Here is a 22,478-nt window from a genome sequence, read left to right as displayed (position 1 = left end):
CTGTGCTTACCAGACTTGGAAGGCTCACAGTATCTGGAACCCTCACTGCTTCTCTTCCACAATGACAGGCTATAAACTTAGACTATCTTGCTTCTTTGGATGACAGGGTGGCCATGCCAAGCATGCCCGTGGCTCTGTCTGCAATGGCTGGGATAAAATCACCTCCATCTTAGCTTGCTGCTTCCAGTCTGGCCTGTGAGGGTTAAAGGTCCACATCACAAAGATACTTTGTGCTCTGATGTAGATACTTTTGGCCTTGGTGTAGGTAGGAGCTTGACTTGCACTTTTGCTGGTAATATGAAGGAACAGGTGTTGCTCTGCTGCTAACTGAGTTTCCAGCTGTCCACCCCAACGCAGACCAAGCAGAATCTTGTATTCTGTCTTCTCAGGCGGGCTGGAGAGTCATTGAGCCTGAGGTGGAGGTCTTCCTTGCAGGATATGGACGTTTCGATGCCAGAAGATGGTCGGGAAAGCCTGGCTGGCTAACAAAGGCAGGCCTTCAGCGACTGGGTGTAGCTCCAGCTCCACATCCCCTTTGGCAGCTGCTCAGAGGCCACTACAGTGTGGCCAGCCAGCAAAATTAGGAAATAAGGACCTCTTTTATTTACTCAGGCTGCTGAATCATGGGCATTTTTGTCTGCTTGGAGAAAAGTCAGGCGGCTCTACTTTCCACGGAAAGTCTCAGGAGTGCTGGAGACTTTCATCTCAGAGTGTTCACACACTTGTTTTAATGTGCTTATGGAAATGGTGAAACTCAACAAGTGCAGTCGCTGTAGGAAAACATCTGTACTAACTGTGCACACACATCTGCATCTTTAAATAGCCTCTGAGGCCACAGGGTGGGCTCCCAGCGAACTTCTGCCTTAGCACTCCGAGAGTTTAACTGATTCCAAAGTCTAACATTTAGCATGGACATTGGAAATACCTTATATTGAAACATGAGCGAGTTGCCAGAATACAGAAAGACAGGACGTGACAAAGGGGAGGAAGTTCAAGTTGATTCTGAATCCGAACTTGAAAGAATCTACCGTAGTTTCTTCCGTGTACCAGTAATGGAAGCGTACTTCTTTCTGGCAATTGAAGCACTCCCTTGTCTTGCTTAAGTTAACAAGGATAGACAGTTCTAGAAGAATCACGTTCAAGAAAAATCAGAGTTAGAATGGCAGACAGTCCATCATGCACGTCTTGAGAAGAGAGGACACCATTAGCCCATGGGTCAAGTCCTATGGGGGTTTAATTTCTAGTTGCTTTCTTTTCCTGCACACTTACAGTACTGACCAATGAACTTTTCTTTACCATCTTGATATTAAAGCAGAAACCAACATTTTGGAGAAGCAGCCTTCATTCTTTTCTCTCTCTAAAATATAGCACTTTTGGCACCATGCTTCCCCGTTGCTCAGTCCCCTCCCCTGCCCTGAGTTGTATGGATTTTGTGCATGATCCTTCCCTTCCACTACAGGGACAAGAGGCAGGGAAGAAAAGCTTCCCAGTACTATGAATTCCAGTAAAAAACTTGATCCTAACTTCATCTCCCTAAACATGTTAATGATATTTCAAGCTTGGGAGAATACTTACATAAGAGTTGGAATCTAGCATGGACCCAGACAAGAAACTGATTTAAACACAGTGTCAAGAATTATACACTTTTTTTTCTTTGTAATAATGGCTCATTGCTTCACAATTATTTATACATACCTTGTGTCAGGGATTGTACACTTTATTTTCATAGTGGCCCATTTACCCATGACTATTCATATGTATGTAATAATGATCCATCACACCCAGTCATAGTCTAGGATTTAATGATAAGCTGATTTGCTGGAATGGCAGGCTCGCTAGTTCACTTCATAGCAGTCTGGAAACACAGCAAATGCTTCCTCGCTGTTTTCTGCAAACGTGAAAATGAGATGATGTGTTTGAAAATATTTTAAAATAAAGTAGCAGGATTTAAATATAAAAGACAAATGGGAAACATGGCAGGATTTGGAACCTAGAATGCAGAGTAAATTTATTAATATTTCAATTAGAAGGATCTACAGAAAGTTTGGGTTATTTGGAGAATACCAAGTGTACGTGTCTTTTAAAGAGAAAACCGAGTCATTGTCCCATTGTTTTTGCTATCGTCATCTTTATTTTTTTGTTTGTTTGTTTGCTTGCTTTTGGTTTAGTTTTTGTTAATTGCTTCCACATGTATTGCCTCATGAGTTGCGTGTCGCTGCGTGTTTTTGATGTGTACATACAACTCTTACCTGCTACTATCACACCCTATCCTAAGCGGGAAGCATGAGTGTCTGTGGATTCACATAAATGGGGAGGTCGAATCATGAGTGTCTGTGGATTCATATAAATGGGGAGGTCGAATCATGAGGTTTGCAGCTTGCTTTGTTGCGGCGGGCAGGGATCCAGGAATGGTGTTTGGTTGTTTTCTCAGGGTGAGAGCTCTGCCATCTGGCATCGATAGTGAGATGGTCTTGTCATCAGTTTCTCCATGCAGGAAAGGAACGATCCTCATCTGTTTCCTGTGGATAAGGAAGAGGCTGACAATCTAGTAAAATCTTGTTACCTTAAAAAAAGCAGACATGGAATTCATTTCATGAAGCCTGCCTGTTTCTGTTTTTGTGTTCACCATGTCACCTATGTGTGAACCTTAGAACTGAGGCATTTAGTCTTTTGGATTCAATTCTCAAAGACAACTTTCAGAACCTGTCTATATTTCTAACAGAAATGATGTCATGCCTCTCTCCCAGTCTTTTAATTTTCTGAGCTTTGGAAAATATTTTTTGAATTTTGGATACTTTTAAAACTTCTTCTGACTTTGAGTTAGAAGTTATTATAAAAAGTAAAACAGAGTTTTTATAACCTGTTAAGAAAAGAGTGCATTTTTTTTTACTTGGATGTTCGGGAAACAGCAGAAAAAAAGGGGAACACCATGTAACCCCAAATCACCAGCTAATATAAATCTAAGGTTGAGCTCCTTCCCATGTAACGTGTTAAGCTTGATCTGGCTGGCAGCTTTGTTTGTCTGATCTTTGTTTCACATAAATCTCTCAGCATTTACCATAATCATTTATCACTTTTCCTGTTTCCAGTTTTTCACAAGTTGCTTTGTCCCTGCTCACCTCAAAGTGCAGGTCCTGTTTAGCTAAGGAAGTCCAGGCCACTGATGCCTTTTACAGAAGGAAGAAATGGTGGGCCACCTCTTGAACTTTTCCAACAAAATAGACGATTGCAATCTGGTCCTCCCGAAGCTCTCTTTTTTTTTTTCCTTGATCCTGGCTGATCCTAGCTGTGTGTAATATCTAGCAGAGCCTTCTAACATTTAATAATCCATTTTTTGGACTATGGTTTCTGAATCTTTCAGTTATTGAAGAAAACCTGGTTGTCTTTCATTACACAAGACATAATTATTATTGTGTTTTCTGTCTCCTTTCATGTGCTTACTTTTTAATATTTTTTTGCTGAAAGCAATAAGGTCTGTATCAATAAGAACCCCATAAAAGACTTTTGGTCTTCACAATTGCCTTTTTATAGAAAAACAAGCAAAATGGAGAGGGAATTTTTTATTAAATATTAGACATCTGGGTTGACTGCATTAATTTTAAATCACTCCTGTAATATTTCCTTTTTTCATTTGCTGCTTCACATGCTCACAGAATATGCAAATCATTTTCGAACGACTACAAAAGAAACATTAAATATATTAAAATCTGCATTTTAATAAAATTGTCAATGTGTAATATATGCCTCACTTCTAAGGAAAAATGATAAAAAAAGTAATAAAGGGGTAATTTAGACATAGAACTATTTAATATCTCTTTATATTTTGCAAACCAGCGAAAGTAAATGAAGAATAAAAGCTTGGGGCTCAGATTTGGACCTGTCACACTGAAATACTCACTCTTTCCTGCCCCCAACTGTGTGTTCACTGAAACGGTCTGAGTGACTCACTCCTGGATTCTCAGCTTGTGTAAAGATGTCCGTTGCCTCTCGTTGCAGATGGAGCTGATGTCGAGGACGACCCCACCTGCTCTTGGCCAGCCTCCTCACCTTCCAGTAAGGACCAGACGTCCCCCAGCCATGGAGAAGGCTGCGATTTTGGAGAGGAAGAAGGTGGCCCTGGATTGCCGTACCCGTGCCAGTTCTGTGACAAGTCGTTTAGCCGCCTCAGCTACCTAAAGCACCATGAGCAGAGCCACAGTGACAAGCTGCCTTTCAAATGCACCTACTGCAGTCGGCTGTTCAAACACAAGCGGAGCCGCGACCGCCACATAAAGCTCCACACAGGGGACAAGAAGTACCACTGCAGCGAATGCGACGCAGCCTTTTCTCGCAGTGATCATCTGAAGATTCATCTAAAGACTCACACATCCAACAAGCCATATAAATGTGCTATTTGTCGGCGCGGGTTTCTGTCCTCTAGTTCCTTGCACGGACATATGCAGGTTCATGAGCGGAACAAGGACGGCTCCCAGTCTGGCTCCAGGATGGAGGACTGGAAGATGAAGGACACTCAGAAGTGCAGCCAGTGTGAGGAGGGCTTTGACTTCCCAGAGGACCTGCAGAAGCACATTGCAGAGTGCCACCCCGAGTGCTCCCCGAATGAGGACCGAGCAGCCCTCCAGTGCATGTACTGCCACGAGCTGTTTGTGGAGGAGGCCTCCCTCATGAACCACGTAGAGCAGGCGCATGCAGGCGAAAAGAAGAACTCATGCAGCGTCTGCTCAGAGAGCTTCCTCACCGTTGAGGAGCTCTACAGCCACGTGGACAGTCACCAGCAGCCAGAGTCCTGCAACCCCAGCAACAGCCCATCTCTGGTCACTGTGGGGTATACCTCTGTGTCTAGCACGACTCCGGATTCCAACCTTTCAGTGGACAGCTCAACCATGGTGGAGGCCGCTCCACCCATTCCAAAGAGCCGAGGGAGGAAGCGAGCTGCACAGCAGACCTCGGACATGACCGGTCCCTCTAGCAAACAAGCGAAAGTCACCTACAGCTGTATTTACTGCAACAAACAGTTATTTTCGAGTCTTGCAGTTCTGCAGATTCACTTGAAAACTATGCATTTAGATAAGCCAGAGCAGGCCCATATCTGTCAGTATTGCTTGGAGGTCTTGCCCTCACTCTATAACCTAAATGAACATCTTAAGCAAGTGCATGAAGCTCAGGACCCAGGCCTGATTGTTTCGGCCATGCCTGCCATCGTTTACCAGTGCAACTTCTGCTCTGAAGTTGTCAATGACCTCAACACCCTTCAGGAGCACATCCGGTGCTCTCATGGGTTTGCCAACCCTGCAGCCAAGGACAGCAATGCGTTCTTCTGTCCCCACTGTTACATGGGGTTTCTCACTGACTCTTCCCTCGAAGAGCATATAAGACAGGTCCATTGTGACCTCAGTGGCTCCCGGTTTGGGTCTCCTGTGCTTGGGACTCCAAAAGAACCTGTAGTTGAAGTCTATTCCTGTTCCTATTGTACAAATTCGCCAATATTCAACAGTGTTCTTAAACTGAATAAGCATATTAAAGAGAATCATAAAAACATTCCCTTGGCCCTGAATTATATTCACAATGGGAAGAAATCCCGAGCCTTGAGTCCCTTGTCTCCTGTGGCCATAGAGCAGACATCCCTTAAGATGATGCAGGCAGTGGGAGGTGGCCCTGCCCGTTCTGCTGGAGAATATATCTGTAATCAGTGTGGTGCTAAGTACACATCCCTAGACAGCTTTCAGACTCACCTCAAAACCCATCTGGACACCGTGCTGCCAAAACTGACCTGCCCTCAGTGTAACAAAGAGTTCCCCAACCAAGAGTCCTTGCTGAAGCACGTGACTATCCACTTCATGATCACCTCAACCTACTACATCTGTGAGAGCTGTGACAAGCAGTTCACCTCAGTGGATGACCTGCAGAAGCACCTGCTGGACATGCACACTTTTGTCTTCTTCCGCTGCACTCTCTGTCAGGAAGTGTTCGACTCCAAGGTCTCCATCCAGCTGCACTTGGCCGTGAAACACAGCAATGAGAAGAAGGTCTACCGCTGCACATCCTGCAACTGGGACTTCCGCAACGAGACGGACCTGCAGCTGCATGTGAAGCACAACCACTTGGAGAACCAAGGCAAGGTGCACAAGTGCATCTTCTGTGGCGAGTCCTTTGGCACGGAGGTGGAGCTCCAGTGCCACATCACCACTCACAGCAAGAAGTACAACTGCAGGTTCTGCAGCAAGGCCTTCCACGCCGTCATCCTGTTGGAGAAGCACCTGCGGGAGAAGCACTGTGTGTTTGAAACCAAGACCCCCAACTGTGGCACGAATGGGGCCTCAGAGCAAGTGCAGAAGGAGGAGGCGGAGCTGCAGACCCTGCTCACCAACAGTCAGGAGTCGCATAACAGTCACGATGGCAGCGAGGAGGACGTGGACAGCTCTGAGCCCATGTATGGCTGCGACATCTGCGGGGCAGCCTACACCATGGAGACTCTGCTGCAGAACCACCAGCTCCGGGACCACAACATCAGACCTGGAGAGAGTGCCATCGTGAAGAAGAAAGCAGAGCTCATTAAAGGGAATTACAAGTGCAACGTTTGCTCGCGAACCTTCTTCTCCGAAAATGGGCTCCGTGAACATATGCAGACCCACCTAGGCCCTGTCAAACACTACATGTGCCCTATCTGTGGAGAGCGCTTCCCGTCCCTTTTGACTCTCACTGAACACAAAGTCACACACAGCAAGAGCCTGGATACTGGAAACTGTCGCATTTGCAAGATGCCCCTACAGAGTGAAGAGGAGTTTTTAGAGCACTGCCAGATGCACCCCGACCTGAGGAATTCCCTGACTGGGTTTCGCTGTGTGGTGTGCATGCAGACTGTCACCTCCACTTTGGAACTCAAAATCCATGGGACCTTCCACATGCAGAAGACAGGGAATGGGTCCACCATGCAGACCACTGGGCGTGGCCAGCATGTTCAGAAACTGTACAAGTGCGCATCTTGCCTCAAAGAGTTCCGTTCCAAGCAAGATTTGGTGAAACTTGATATCAATGGCTTGCCATATGGTCTGTGTGCCGGCTGTGTGAATCTCAGTAAGAGCAGTAGCCCGGGCCTCAGTCTCCCTTCTGGCACCGGCAGACCGGGCTTGGGCCAGAATGAGAATCTATGTGCTCTGGAGGGCAAAGGCAAGGCCGGGGGACTGAAGACGCGCTGTTCAAGTTGCAATGTCAAGTTTGAGTCTGAAAGCGAACTCCAGAACCACATCCAGACGGTGCACCGGGAACTCGTGCCAGACGGCAACAGCACACAGTTGAAAACGCCTCAAGTGTCGCCCATGCCCAGAATCAGCCCCTCCCAGTCCGATGAGGTAACTCGTCTTTCTCACATTTGCTATTTGCCCTCCTTCAAAAGCTACCCCCACTTTATAGTCAAGCTTTCCATGGATTTACCTACTATTGTCACATATGCCAAGAGATGTGTAGTTTGAAATGCAATGTTTTTCTCCCTATAGCCGTTAGCTAGCAATTACTTGGTTCCTGATAAGTAGCATTTTGGCTTGAATGGTGCAAAATAGGACTAATTCCAGTTCCCCTAGGACGTTGTCTTCTCAGTGACTGAAGAGACTGCCTCTCATGCCAGCCCCACTGAGATCTGGAATCTCAGCGTAGCTTCCCCGCACACTGAAATTCCCGGCTATGCCTTGTGTGTATGGCAGAGAGATAATGACACATGAGTGAGATAGTGTGAGCCAACGTGTTGGCTGGTAGTCAATTAAAAAGAATATATATATTGGCGGGTAACAAATTAGGTAGGGTGTCTTTCTAATACAGTATTGTCAACACTCACCGGTTTTCTTTGTCTTCTGGGTAGTGGGGAAAACACTCTTTCACAGCAGGTTTTCAAAGCGCCCACATTTATCTGCTTAAAGACACCCTCCCTAAGCCTTCACTCTCTGGCTCCAAAATTCACGTTTATCCGCCCCCCACCCCGCCAGTTTCAGAGTGCTGCAGCTCCATGTTTCCTTTGGCACAGTGAGTGCGAGAAACACATTCATTAACAATGCAGTTGGAGTCTTATGACCCATCGTTCCTCGAAGCTGAGCAGAGGGCTCTGTGGCTGTCAGCGATATCACTCCACTTCCCTACCTGCTCCTATCTGGAGGTCCATCCCAATGAAGACCCCAGGGAGACCCTTGTCCCTTCCATGTGGGGTTCCTGTACGGTTCTTATCTTGTCTTTGCACTCCAACTCTCTCGGAGGGCTCCTGGCGTCTCCCCACAGATAGCCATCAGGCAGCCAGTAGGAGAGAATGGAACAGGCAACACAGAGCCCATCCTCACCCAGTGTGGCATCTGTGTGACAGGCAGACGCCCAGACTTTGAGGCTGTTCTCCCATCTCCCTTGCCCGAGTAAACCTGCATGTTCCTCTCATTTAAATAAGTGACATCCCTTCAGACTGATGCAGAGCTGGAAGAACCAAGGGTGGCTGCTGGCTCTGGCTTATGTGCCCCATCCAATCCAGCGGTCCCTGAAACAAGTGGTCCTTAGTCATATGAAATTGTGGGGGTTTTAGCCTTAACTTTATTTCAAAAAATGTTTAAGTATGTCCAAACATTAAAGTGATGGCATAATGAATGTGTATGATTGCATACTCATGCTGTTTACCAAATTAGAACATTTTTCCTTTCTCCCTCTTCCCTGTCCCCCCTCCCCCTCGTTTCTCCCTTTTTTCCTCAACCATTTTAGAAATCATTCTGAGATACCTGGAAGTATACTGCAGGTATATTTTGACATCGCCTTAGACAGGGGTATTCTGTGCTGAGCTATATTATTGGCTAAGGCAATAGAATTAGCTACATTAGAAAAATTAGATAAATCTAAAATATCTACTATAAGAAGGGCTGTATTCTAATTTCTAGACTGTCCCTAAAGTGTTTTGTTTTTAAATGCTGCAGAATAAAAGTCTGCAGTGTGTGGGTGCAAACTTGATGTGCAAGTGTAAGCCCCAGCATAGAGATCATCAGAACCCCCATAAAAGTCAGATGCAACCATGCTGGGGGAGATGGCAATGTAAGGGTCCTGGGCTTTCTAGCCAGAGAGCCTCGCTGGGACGATATACTCCAATCAGAATCCCTGTCCCCAAGTATACGGTGGTAAAAGATGGAGGAGCACATCGTGGTCAACCTCTGACCTCTATACAGACATGCACAGGCACTTTGTGTGTTTGTGCGCACACATACACACACCACACACACAAAGTTAAGATTTTTTTTATAGTTGTAGATGCGGATAATTGCTCATCTCCTTTTGTAGGACTTTGAATGTGCAATGTCAACTTAAACAGCATTAAAGACGTGTTGGAATAATCGCGTTCGTGTGTAGCTGTGATTTACTCTGTTTACAGTCAAGATTGGACAGTTTGCTTCATAGTAGATTGCTTCTGAAAATGTCCACGCCTTCTTATTTTTATTTGTTCATGGTTTATACTTTCTGATACTTATATTCTACTTGAAATGCAATGCTTAAAAAAATGAAAGCAGACTTATGAAGAATATGTACATACTAATTCAGTAGAATTGCTTGTCTGGAAAAGCTTTATTGGCCTTCATTTTTTTTTTCCTTCAGCACCTCTTCTTTGTAGGATAGCACTCTCTTCCTGAGCTAAATCCCAACCAGAAAACTTTCCTTAAATCATGGCCTATATTTTAATTAGTAGTGATAATTAAATTGAACTAATAATGATAGCTAGAAAGGTTATTTATAATCTATGCTTTTATAAATCATTAAAATATTTTTAAAATACTTACATCCTTAGATATGAATGGTCAAAACAACATTTATGCAATAAGTTGTCTCCCTCTGAAACTTTTTACTAAAAAGCTTGCAGAGATGGCCATAATTGACCAGATATTAAGATTTGGTTTGTAAATATTCCTTTTTTCATAACCAGATGAATGTTTTTTTCAATATGTTCATCATCATTACTATTGCCATTTTTGAATTCATTATTCTCTTTCAAATTCATTACATACAATACATGTTAGTGCAAAGAAATGATATTATATAGCAAGTATTTATTCATTTACATCCTTGGCTAATCACATTAAATTTGTGATTTCCCACTATAAGTGATTTTTTTTGGGGGGGGGCACACAAGGTAAAGAGAACTTGTGTATTTTCAGAAGGCCTCATGAGAGAGGAGGATGGCCAGAGATGAGATAGCCAAGGCACACAGGTTCTTTAACAGAGCTCGGATGTGTCTGAATTGTGACTTGTGACCACACACTCACATGCTTGTTCATACGTCAGAGACATATGGGTTATCATTTGATATCATTTTATTGATACCAGATTATAGAATTGAGAAGATTGGATTTATATATAAATCTAGAGATACTGTACTATACAGTCCCCAAGTGGATGCAAGACACAGTGTGTGGTGCTCAAAGAAGGCGAACTGTAGGCAACTGTCATGTGGTGGGGGGATCGGGAAGTGAATTTGAACCCATTTGCTCTTGCTTAATGCTTTTATGAAAAGATTTTTTTCTTGTGGTTTGCTCCCATGATTCTTAATTGAAAATTTCTGTGAGACTTTGTAATACAGATTTCAGAGAAGCCTGTCCTTGCTGCTCCTCATCCTTGCTATCCTTAGCTTTGACTGTGATATACAGTTGCATGTTGCCTACCATTTCCCGGGCTTGGAGAGACCGTCAGAGAGGAAACACACTAGCCTTCTACCTGTAGTTGCACGTGAGGTGCCTGGCGAGTTCCTAACATTTGCAGTGTGTATAAATGTTAGCTCCTCTGGGTTCACTGACGATGGCCTGGAAGCCCCATCAGTACCTTAGAAGACTGTCCCACGGCTTTAAATTCTTCCATAGATGTTGGGAGAACATGGTATCTGTGATGGTCTTCTGTCTCTGTTTTTGTTTGTTTTTTTCAGGATGGTTTGTAGGTTTCTCCCATGGATCATTCCAGCTCACATCATTCCTACCAGCGTACTGAAATTACTTTTACAAGGGTCATTGTTATCATCAGAAGGGACAGTGGAGGTCATCTGAGTTAGCCACTGTATTTTAGAGACAAGCAACCAGGCTCATATAAATTGAAATAATTTAAGGTCACATAACTAGTAAGTGGCAGACAAGAAAGTTCAGCTCTCTTCTCTAACTCCATTCAGACTCAGGATGATGTGGTTTGTTTCTTGTTGAGATGGGATCTCACACTGGCCTCACATTTACTATGTAACAGACTGTCCAGGAGCTGCCCGGCCTCCTTTCTCCATTCTGAGCACAGGATGTACAGGCATGTGATCCCAGCTGCTAAGATTCTCCTTTCTCCATTCTGAGCACAGGATTTACAGGCATGTGATCCCAGCTGCTAAGATTCTCCTTTCTCCATTCTGAGCACAGGATGTACAGGCATGTGATCACAGCTGCTAAGATTCTCTTTTTTGCAGTTCCAGGTATTTTATTGCAAGTACCTTGCAAGCCCAGGCATTTATCACGGGCTGCTGTAGTATTTCTGAGCTCTGCTGTCCTCAGTCATTTCTCCACAGTGCTAAGGATCCTGAGTATCTGTTGCTGGGCAACTGACTTCTGTGTGTTCTCTCTGGCCCTTGTTGCTGCTAAGTACTTGTCACAGGTGGCTGTTGCATTTCTCCAAAGCTTCTGTCTCCTTTCCTGGCTCGCCTCACACCCCTGTGAGTTCCCAATAGCCTACTCCTTTGAGGCTACCATCAGTCCTTGTTTGCTTGTTGTTCTGGCTCTGCATGCTCCTGTCCCATAGCCTACTCCTTTGAGGCTACCATCAGTCCTTGTTTGCATTGCTGCTCTGGCCTTTCATGCTCCTGTCCTATGGCCTCAGCTACTTGCAATCCTGTTACAACTGCCACCTGATACTGATGACTCCAAATTCTGCCTCCAGGGGGCAGGGTGGATCCCTGTGGAGTGACAGAAATGTGCTACAGTTTGATTTTAGTTTTGATTATGTGTCTGCATATTTTTGTCAATACTTGCTGAATGCAAAATTAGTGCATTCTTTTGTATGGACTTATATTTCAGTGAAGATGGTATTTGTGTAGTCATTAGCTAATTAATTTGCTTGTTTGTCTGTTTATTGTGTATATTATAAATATTTGTGTCTACATATGCATGTAGGTGTGCACACAGATATGTGTACATGTGGAGAACAGAGGTAGACACCAGGTGAATTCTCTTCTTTATCTTTTGAGATGGTACCTCTATCTGGGCCTGGCGCTCACCATTGGCTAGACTCGCAAGCCAGCTAGTTCTGGATACCCAGCTACCCCCACCCATCCCCAGGCTGGGTTATTCGTGTGCAAGCTTTTTTATGTGCATTCTGTAGATCCTCATGCTTGTATTGAAAGCATTTGATCCTCCGAACCCTCTTCCAAGCTCTCTAAAGAAGCCAACTTCCAAGAACAATTGTATCTCTGATTCAGTCCTTCCACTGGGTCTTGGGCTTAGTCTCAGTTGCCTACTGGGTACCTGTGAACTTCAAACTCAGCAGATCCAAATTTGAGCCCATTAGTTTTCCTGTAGATTCTTGTCATGACTGCATCTTCTTCCTTTATCTCCATATCAAGCTGTCCCCATTTTGGTCATCTCCAGTTCAGTTACGGGTTATTTCTTACACCAGTGCTTCCTTAACCCCATTCACCATGTTTTTAGTTTCATTTATCCTTCACTGAAGTACTTAAGCAGCCCTGGGTTGCCCCTGCCCTGATATTATTCTCTTCTCATATCCATTCTGCATAGCTGTGAGGACGGCTGATCTAAAACACGGTCCCCACTCCACCCCCATCCCACATTGCTTGCCATTTGAGCTGCCAAGACTCCTACCTGACCACCAATGTTTGGTCTTAATGATGGAGAGATGGGCTTTTGGCTGCCTTCTTTTCTGTAGCATCAGCTACAAAGGTATCTTGATCCTAAATGTTCCTCTGAGTTTGTAACATCACTATCCAGGCTTTTTCCCCTCTATTTTCTTGAGAGTCTTTTTCTGTCTCTGGTGTAGACCAGGAGGTGCCTGGGGTTTCCTGTGGTCCTGTGTTCCACTTCTATCTACTCTCTGCTGAGGCAGCTGACCTACTCAAGGGGCAGTAACTGTCTCCCATAAAATACTAATCAGATCTTACCATGGTTAGCTTTTGAGATCAAACAAAAATAAGATGTCTTCAGTTATGGCTATAAATAGCAGTGACTGTCTTCATGCTTAGATCTATTTCCTCCACCTGCCCAGAGCTCCTCTCTCTGAGTTATGTCTACACCATATGTATCTCTTTCAAATATGTGTATTGATTCTCTCCCCTAAAACCCATTTCTCTCTCAGACATCCATGACTGTAGTGAAGGGAAACACCCTGTGCCTAGTTACTCAGAAAAACATTGGCAATCCTTCCCAGTTCCTCCCTTCCCCTCCTAGCCCATTAGGAAGCCCCAGGGATACCACCTATAACTAGAATCATCAAGATGTCTGTCAAGTGCTGCTTCCTACCTCCAAAGTCATTGTCTTCCTTTCCTTACCTCCTCCCGAATTCGCTTCTTCGTCTTCTGCCTTCCAGTGCCTTCTTCAGGTCTCAGTAGGAAGTGTACACATGTAAATTAAGTGATGTCAATTAACATTCTTCAGTGGCTTCTCCCTTCCTCCACGAATCCCCACATCTCACCAGTTTGCATGGCTTCCTAGGAGCTTGGGAAACAGTCGAATGAATGTAGTACTTTAAAGAAACAGAAACGGTAAGACCTGTTTGAGGGCATATCAGGTGTGGGATAGCTCAATTCGGAGATATGCCGATTGTGTTCCCAAAATGTGCTTTGATGCTTTAGAATTATATGTGATCTAAGAATGTGAAAATAAGTTAAAAAGTTTTGAAGTTTCTAGTTGTTCAAAATTCATCTTTAATGTGAAGGTCCATTTTAAGTGTCTGACTGCCAAAATTCTGTCAACATAGTTGTTGTGCTGAAAATAGCAGTGTATATAATAACAAATTAGAAGATAGTCAGTTTCCATATTTTCTTTTGCATTGTTTTTATATCATAGGAATTTCCATATGAGGGTGGAAAATAGAAGGTTGAGAAAAAGTTAGGTTCTTTATTATTTCAGATTGCTGATACTAACTTTTGTAGAGCTGATATCCAAGGAATAAAAAATAAATAGGCTCTCTCTAACTAAGCCACATTTAAAACTTAAGTTTGAAATTTATGTGACAAAATAAATTTATAAGACTCAAGATGTTCTTACAATGCCTTAAATTGCTTTGCTAAGTCCAATATGCCTTCCAGATTTATTGTGTGAAATAGATGTTTGGTGTCTACAGAAGGAGTTAGTGACGATGGCATAACTTCTGGGCAGGAGCCTAGAGGCTGTTGACTGGTTTTCTCTGTTCTCTGTGTCCAGCCCCCAGATCAGTTTGTATTGGTCATATCCACCATGTAACTACCATCCTTAGGTTGTCTGTGCCTCCCTCCAATTTTGATTTTTTTTTTTTTGCTGATTTTATCACTGTGTTCACAATACATTTTAGAAGTTAGAAATGTTTTTGTGTAGAATGTGAGAACTCTGCCAAAGTCTTTTCTTAAAAATTTTACAGTTATTTGTTATTTATTTAATTGCGTGTATACAGAACACATACACATGAGTGTATGGACATTTGCCAAGTCTTTTGCACAACTTGCAGATATCATTTTTTTTCTTTCCATTGAATGGGTTCTGAGGATTGAACTCAGGTTGTCTGGCTTTGCAGCAAGTACCCTTCGCTACTGAGCCATCTTGCTGACCCTCAGTCAAATATTTAAGAGAAAGACTGAATAACAGGTTTTCCATGATGGTAGTTTGTTCTAACCTTTAAATCCATTTGATTCTCAAGCTGGAGACAGCTTAGTGGTTAAGACCACTTGTTGCTGTTTTTTTGCAGATGTTCATCCCTCTAGGGTACACATCAGACAGCTCACATGTACTTATTTATAACCAGGGGATCCAATACCCTCTTCTGACTTGCATAGGTACCTTCATGCATTTGGCATACATACAGACATATGCACATTTTAAAAATTAAAACTAAAAAATAAAAGTGATCTCAATTTTCTGAACTTTCTGGTCTTATTCACTCTCATTTTCTTAATTATCCTTCTGTAGAAATGAGGAAAATTATTGTTCCTTTTTCCAGCCGAATTGAGCTTCAGCACTTTATCGCGCATGACTCACCAACTGATGACTCCACCCAATCTGCCCAGAACTGTTTGATTCTCTTTCCTTAGAGAATGCTCTGTCTTTCTCATGGCCCTTCCTGCCTCATTTCTGTTCCCTGTGTGATCGCCATCTTCAAGCTCGCTAGATCTGTGCTTGCTGGCCTGCTGCTTCTCATTTCTATGCCTGTCCTCTCTGCATCCTGTTTCCCCAGCAAACCTCAACATTGCCATACATCCTCTCCCCATCTTAAAAACGCGGAAGACTACACAACTCATATTTGTTGAGTACAATATAAATACATTTTAAGTGAGAAAGTTGTCTTTAAAAATTCATAAATTTTCAAGCTAAAAATATCAAACAAGCACAAAAAAGCTTTAAAATAGAAATTAAAAATACTTAGATCTGGTGACTGTATGATGCATGCCCATGATAGTGGCATTTGGGAGGTGGAGGCAGGGCAAGTAGGATCTCAAGGGCCTTCTCGGCTGCATTATTATTTCCAGGCCAGCCTGGTCTACATGAGATTCTATAGCAAAGAAAACAGATTTAAACACACATAAGTAGTACAGGACACTTAGTACGTTATTTGGAAATAGAATTGATGAGAAAATAAGCACATTTTAATGATGAACTAAAAATACAACCTGGAGCTCTGATATAGGAAGGAAACAAAAAAAATGAACCCTAAAATGTAGAGCTAATACTCTATATTATAATATTGATATCAAAATCAGACCAATGTAGTGAAAGCAAATAGTCTAGGTTTGTTTTAAACATGATTCTATGTGGTAGGAGGATGCTTGTTTGTTCCTGGCTGCTCAGCCCCAAAATAATCACAAAGAACCATATATTTGCAATACTGTTTGGCCAATAGCTTAAGTGTATTTCTGGCTAACTCATATCTTAAATTAACCCATCTCCATTAGTCTGTGTATTGCTGTGTGGCTGTGGCTTATGGGGTAAAGTTCCAACATCTGTCTCCAGCGGGGCTACATGGCTTTTCCTTGACCTCGCCTTCTTTCTCTAAACATTCAGTTTGGTTTTCCCGACCTAGTTCTACTCTGCCTTATCAGATTAAGCCAGTTTCTTCATTCATTAACCAATAAAAGTAACACGTAGACAGAAGGACCTCCCACACCATTTTCCCTTTTCTGTTTAAATAAAAAGGGATGGTTTTAACTTTAACATAGTAAAATTACATACAACAAAACAGTTATCAAGCAAGAATTATAGTTTAATATTTATATCCAGTTTATCTTTTAACATAACTAAGGAAAACTGTAACTATGTATTCTTCAACTCCATTAAAGACTCCAGAAGGATATAATATTACCTAAGTAAACAGGAAATGCTTTTTAAGCAACTTCCAAAACTCTAGAATTGACAGAGACGTATCGCTGGTGGACAGTCCCCCAAAGTTCTTGTGTATCGTTAGAGCATCCATCTTCAGCCTATAGACCCATAGTATCCAGTAGACTTTTCCATGAAGCAGGATATTTCACAAATAGTTCCACCTGTATTGGCAGTTTGTTGGTCACTTTCTTCTGTATCCTGCAGAATGTCTGGCAGACTCTTTCATGAAGCGGGAACCCTGAAGGACCATCTCACTTTTAGGCAAGTTCAGCAGTCATTTCTCTGTGGGTCCTGCATGTCCAGTTTATTCAGCATAGCATTAAGCAGTGGCCAGATGGCTAGCAAGCTCCATACAGAGCCTCTTTGATGCCTATCTTCCTCTTGAAGCAATTGGTGTTACTAGGAACAGATATGTCTCATTGTCATGAAAAGTCTTAAGTTCTTAAAACATTTTAAATGCCATATTCTGTAGGCTTTGAAATGTTTGAAGAATGCCTATCCATCTGAAATATATCCTTGTACATCTAGAAAACGTAACTAACGTGACTATAAGCTTACCTGTTACAGATGACTCTCTATTAACCTATATTTCTTAATTATACTTTACATTTTTAAATGAGCTGCACATACACAATACCTTAATCAAGAGCAGAAATATACATATAACAGAATTGGCCTTAAATTTGTATTAGTAGACAAGATCCACACCAGTGCACACCATTCATTGTACTAAAATCCTGAGCAAACTATCTATAAAATGAAATCCCGTCTGTCAAAAATAAGATTACATCGTCATACATTAGGTTTGTCACCGAACGTGAGGTGGGTTCAAGCTCAGGAGTGGGTAAATTTACCACATTAACAAATTAAGTAAGAAAAGTTACATGCTTATTTCCAGAAGTCCAGGCAAAAATATTCAGCATCTTTTCATCCTTAAAAATACTAAACTTGGCCGGGCGATGGTGGCACACGCCTTTAATCCCAGCACTCGGGACGCAGAGGAAGGCGGATCTCAGAGTTCGAGACCAGCCTGGTCTACAGAGTTAGTTCCAGGACAGGCTCCAAAGCCACAGAGAAACCCTGTCTCGAAAAACAAACAAACAAACAAAAAATACTAAACTTGTAAGGAAAGAAGACTTTCCTTAACCTAATGAAGACGATTTACAATGTTAACATTAGCAACTAGTATAAATAATAGAAAAATTTTGATGAAATTAATATTTCATAAAGCTACTGATCAAGCTTATGGGTATTATAACTGATCAACTAAGGCAAATTTAAATATAGAAGTATGGCTCAAAAACAAAAAGCAGCTTTACTGTCACATACAGGGTGTGTACTTTTTGTTTATAACGATACTTAAAAGTATCCTGGCAGGCCATGGACCATGGAGCTGCATCCTCAGACTCATTATTGCCAGAGACCCTAAAACAGATCTTAGTCCAGCTGCTCATGTGGATGGGAAAGACTAAAGTCACACACCTTTTCTTCACAGTACAACCAAACAAAACAGGGAAATATGAAGTCTAAATAATTTCACTTAAAATCGGCACAAAAATGTGTGTATTGAGAGAAAATTCTATAAAATACATAAAACATTTATGTAGAAAGGGATTAAACATTTTTCAGAGATGTCCTAAAAGGCCTAGATAAATAAGGAAGTACAGTTTGCTCATGGGTCAGAACCCTCAGCATCCTGAGGTCATCGCTTAGGCTGAAACTGATACAGTCGGTCTTGCATCAGCAAAGAATTTCAGAAAAGTTTGTTTGTTTAATTCATGTTTTTTAATTTTTGGAACTTGACAAGCAATTCCAAAATGCCTATGTAGAAATGAAAGACCAAGAGATGTGAACACTCTATGTACTGTGGAACACAGCCATTACATTCAGCACAGGAGGACTGAGAGTCTGAGGCCAGCCTGAACTACATAGTAAAACGATCATTCACACAGTATAGCAAAGATACTCAGGGGTAGTGGGAAAGGAACTTGTCCTACTAGTTCATCAATTGGCAACTAGTCTTCAGTAATTAATAGACCCCAAATGAGATGTTTCCAAAGTGATACATATATCTGAAACCTCAGGATAGCATGCAGCCATCTTTGTTCATCAGTGAGGAAGTGGATGAAATATTGAACTCATTAAATATTTGGTCAAAAATCAAATCCTTGTTCATATATAAAAATTAGTTTTTGGTGGTTTATATGCATATATGTTTGAAAGACAAAGACATAAACCTCTTAAAAAAAACTAGAGAAAATATTTTCATAGCTGGAGGTTAGGGGTGATTTTTAAAAATAAGACTATGTAACGTGTATCAGAAATTAAATGATTGGTGTGTTCACATCCATTAATAACGAGAGAACAGAACTCAGAGATACGTGCTGTCAACACATATTGCCATAAATATAACTGAAAAAGACACCTCTAAAGAATGAGTTGGTAGGTAATTACAAACCATCAAATAAAGAAAATGAGAAATTAAAAAGGAGACCTTTGTCACAAACAGGAAGCAAAAATGTTTTGTGACGATATAGGGACACAGAAGCCCTTGAGAGTTAAGGGGAATGCCAATTCAGAGGACAGGAGGATTGTGTGGGATTGTTCCTGAGGAAGCCAAAGTGGGGCCAGGGACACAGAAATTTAATGCATATTCTTTATATGTAACCTATATTAAATGTGTGCTTTATAAGCATTCGGTATTTAACAACACAGGCAGAACAGTATATGTATAGAGTGCCCTTCACTACCCAGAGAATAGGTAATATAAAACCAGCACTGTGCAAGGGCAGCAACGGCTAAAATTCTATCAGTTACCTCATACCTGTCACACCCAGGGAGCCTAGAACCTCTTCCTTCATTGTTACTAAAGATATAGTCACATTCCAGCTTCATGCTTCCCTTTGGTGTAACTAGAAAGAGCAGTGGCCACGCTTGCTGCTTGAACAGGTGTGATCTCCTGGCTTCTGGAACATTCGGCTGCAGTATTGATTTGTTTTTATTCATTGCCTTGTAAGATGATAGATGAATTCTTGCTGTAAACAGAACATTGAGGTGTAAGGTTGTAAGGAGAAGGGGCTTTATACAAGCATATTTCTGTGATTACAACTGTATGCTATAGTTCTTTATACAGATTAGCTATACATTTTTATCCTCAATGTAGCGCCTGGAAAGCCTGTAGGGTAATTAATATATAGCAGTAGACGTGGACAGATGCCATGCTGGACGTAGTTTCAGCTGAGTGTGCAGGTTTTGGAGAGGGTTGACCACTGTGGAGAGTTAAGTACTAGCCTAGCAGCAATGGGACAGAGTAAGAAGCCCGGGAAAGATTCCCTTTGCATTTATCTGTGCTAACCATCAAACAGATTGGAGAGACCTGAGGCAGGGGGTCAGCAGAACAATGTACAAGCATAGTAGAGCAGTGTGGACAGGAGATGAGGTCAGCGGGATGGAAAGTGAAGGCCGGTTTTGTCTAGATATCCTCCGTGGTGTTTGCAACACTGATGTGTGCATCTTCAGTTCTTAAAGTGCTTGTAGCCTGAAACTTAGTCATGAAAGCAATGGAGACTATGAAAAAGATGGAAGCATTTCTCCGAGAACTAAATATTGATACAGTTTCTTAGACCCACACATAAATAGAACATAAGATGTCTCATAAGTATGTAATGTCCTATGTAATTCATTTCACAAAGAGATTGAGTGGCAGATAGAGTCTTGTAAAATCTCCCATATCATGGCAAATAATTTATTTTATAGAATTAAACATGGCATCGTCTAAGCAAGTCTGTGCACTTTTTGCTGGAGAGAGGTAGCCACTATGGAGCATTTAGGAGTATGCGGTATAATCAGAGAGAAGAGAAGACTTTATTAGGCAGAAAAAAAAATCAAGTACCAGTTGATAGAAATGTCTGTGAGGCTTTAAACCCTCAGTTTCCCTTGTTGATAAATTGGGCTTTATGCACATACTATCTTTATACACATACTTTCTAAGGTCATCATGAAGAGCATGTAACACACTAAAATATGAAGATTCTTAGTGTAGACAAAGCACAGCACACATGCACACACAATATGTGGTACATCATTTATATATTATAATACTGATATATAAGTATTATACATGCATTCCTGTTTATTCATGCATAGACATAACTTATTTATGTAACTTCAATTAATTTATTATGACAATAAGGCTAGAATAATGGCTTATTCAGTCAAACTGTATCTAAATAAGTTATTCTCCCACAGTTGATGAAGTAGAAAAACATAATTAAATGTTAAAATCAAACCTAGAAGTGCTGAAAACCAAGGATCAAAGAAAATGCAAATATCGCAAAGATAAAATCTTATTTTATTCACCCTGAGGTTAGAGGTAGTTTCAGTAAATGCAGAGGATGTAACAACAATGGACAGATAAGAGTCCAGATGCATAAGATAACCATACATCAGAAACGAAAAATGTCTAGTGACATTACTGGATTGAAACGCATCTCCAAGGGCAGGGGAATTAAAAAAAACACAAAGGAAGCAACATTGAAGTCAAGAAGAAATTGTGTAAAACATAGTAAATGATTAACAACAACAAAAAGATTTTTTTCATTCTAAGTCCAGAAAATAAATGAGTATTTTGAAAGGCATTGAAAGAGCTTGATTTGTATGATTGAAATCCATTGGTATTACTTTCCATTAATCAGGTACAGAATATTTACACTGGAAGAACAGAGGGGGAAAAGGGATGATATTTTAATGTGTGATTTTGATAGGAGTTATAATTTTGACACATAACCTTGGTTTATTTTAAGCTTATATTCAGATTACTAATATGTAATTAGGAGTTGGTGCTTTAAAGCAAAGATACGTCATGACCTAAAGATAAACTTAACTTACAGAAACTGATATGAATATGACACATCTTACCTCAGAATGATCTTGTAATACTTACATTTATAAGTTTGTTATGGGCCATATGGAAGCAAAAAGGAACTGTAATAGAGAGTTTATTTGCAAATAGCGACCATTTGTTTAGTGAAGATGATTTATTCTCTGAAGGCAAGTAAGAGAGGAATGAGAAGAAAGGAGAAGGGTGAGGTTGGCAAGAAGGGTGGGGAGAGGAAAGGATGGGGGATGCACGTCTAACGGGGAAGGCTGCAAATCTGGCAAGAGTATCTGAGCTCAATATCTGTAGCCATTCACACTGTAAACAAAATGGGTTTTGTAGAAGATGGATTTTTTTTTATTATTTTTAACTATGTCTAGGTGTATTTGGGTATGTGCCTGGGAGTGTAGGTGCCCATGGATTCCATAAGAGGGTGTTGGATTCTTGGAGCTACGGTTGTGGGCTTTTGTTAGCCTCCTGATCTGGGTGCTAGGAACTGAACTGTGATCCTTTGTAAGAGCAGCAAGCCATTTCTCTAGCCTGAGAAACTGATTGTTTTAGTGCCATATATCTCTGAATTGAGATCCTTTTGCCATTCCTAATGTAAATAATTTCAAAACAGGCATGCTGCTCTGTCTAGACTGAGTGAAACCTAGTTGGTTCCTTATTTCAGTCAGTACCTAGTTTTAAATGCATGTTGAGTTCCATACATGCAGAGGAAAACAGTGACTTTTTTCATGTTTCTCTTGTTAAAGACTTTAGCCTTCAGGAGCTGGTGCATCTTCTAATCACCAACTGGCTATCTAGCACAATGATGAAGAACTGGACAGTTAAATCTCCAGTTAATGCATCCATTGGTGACTGGGTGTGATGGTTCTGCAGGTAAAGATGTATTCTTCCAAACCTGAGGACCGGAGTCCAGTGCCTAGAGCCCACATGCTGGAGGAAGAGACATGACTCTAATATTCTCTATCTTCTACCCATGCTTCATGGTTTGTGCCTAAGCACACACAGACACAGAGTACATGTGCCTACCCGCATACAGATGCATAGTA

General features: G+C 41.6%; 1 protein-coding gene across 3 annotated transcripts in view; it reads left to right on the top strand.

Moving 5' to 3' along the window:
* Znf521 (zinc finger protein 521) overlaps positions 1-22,478 on the top strand; it is a 288,933-nt gene that overhangs the window by 123,333 nt on the left and 143,122 nt on the right. For all 3 annotated transcript variants that reach the window (XM_026783544.1, XM_026783543.1, XM_005355779.2), the window contains one exon: positions 3,997-7,349. In XM_026783544.1, the coding sequence (XP_026639345.1) occupies positions 4,437-7,349 (2,913 nt within the window). In that variant the 5' untranslated portion in view covers positions 3,997-4,436. The remainder of the gene's footprint in view (positions 1-3,996; positions 7,350-22,478) is intronic.

This window comes from Microtus ochrogaster, chromosome 18 (genome assembly GCF_000317375.1).
Source record: "Microtus ochrogaster isolate Prairie Vole_2 chromosome 18, MicOch1.0, whole genome shotgun sequence".
Taxonomy (NCBI): Eukaryota; Metazoa; Chordata; class Mammalia; order Rodentia; family Cricetidae; genus Microtus; species Microtus ochrogaster.
This window is presented reverse-complemented; position numbering and strand designations above follow the sequence as displayed.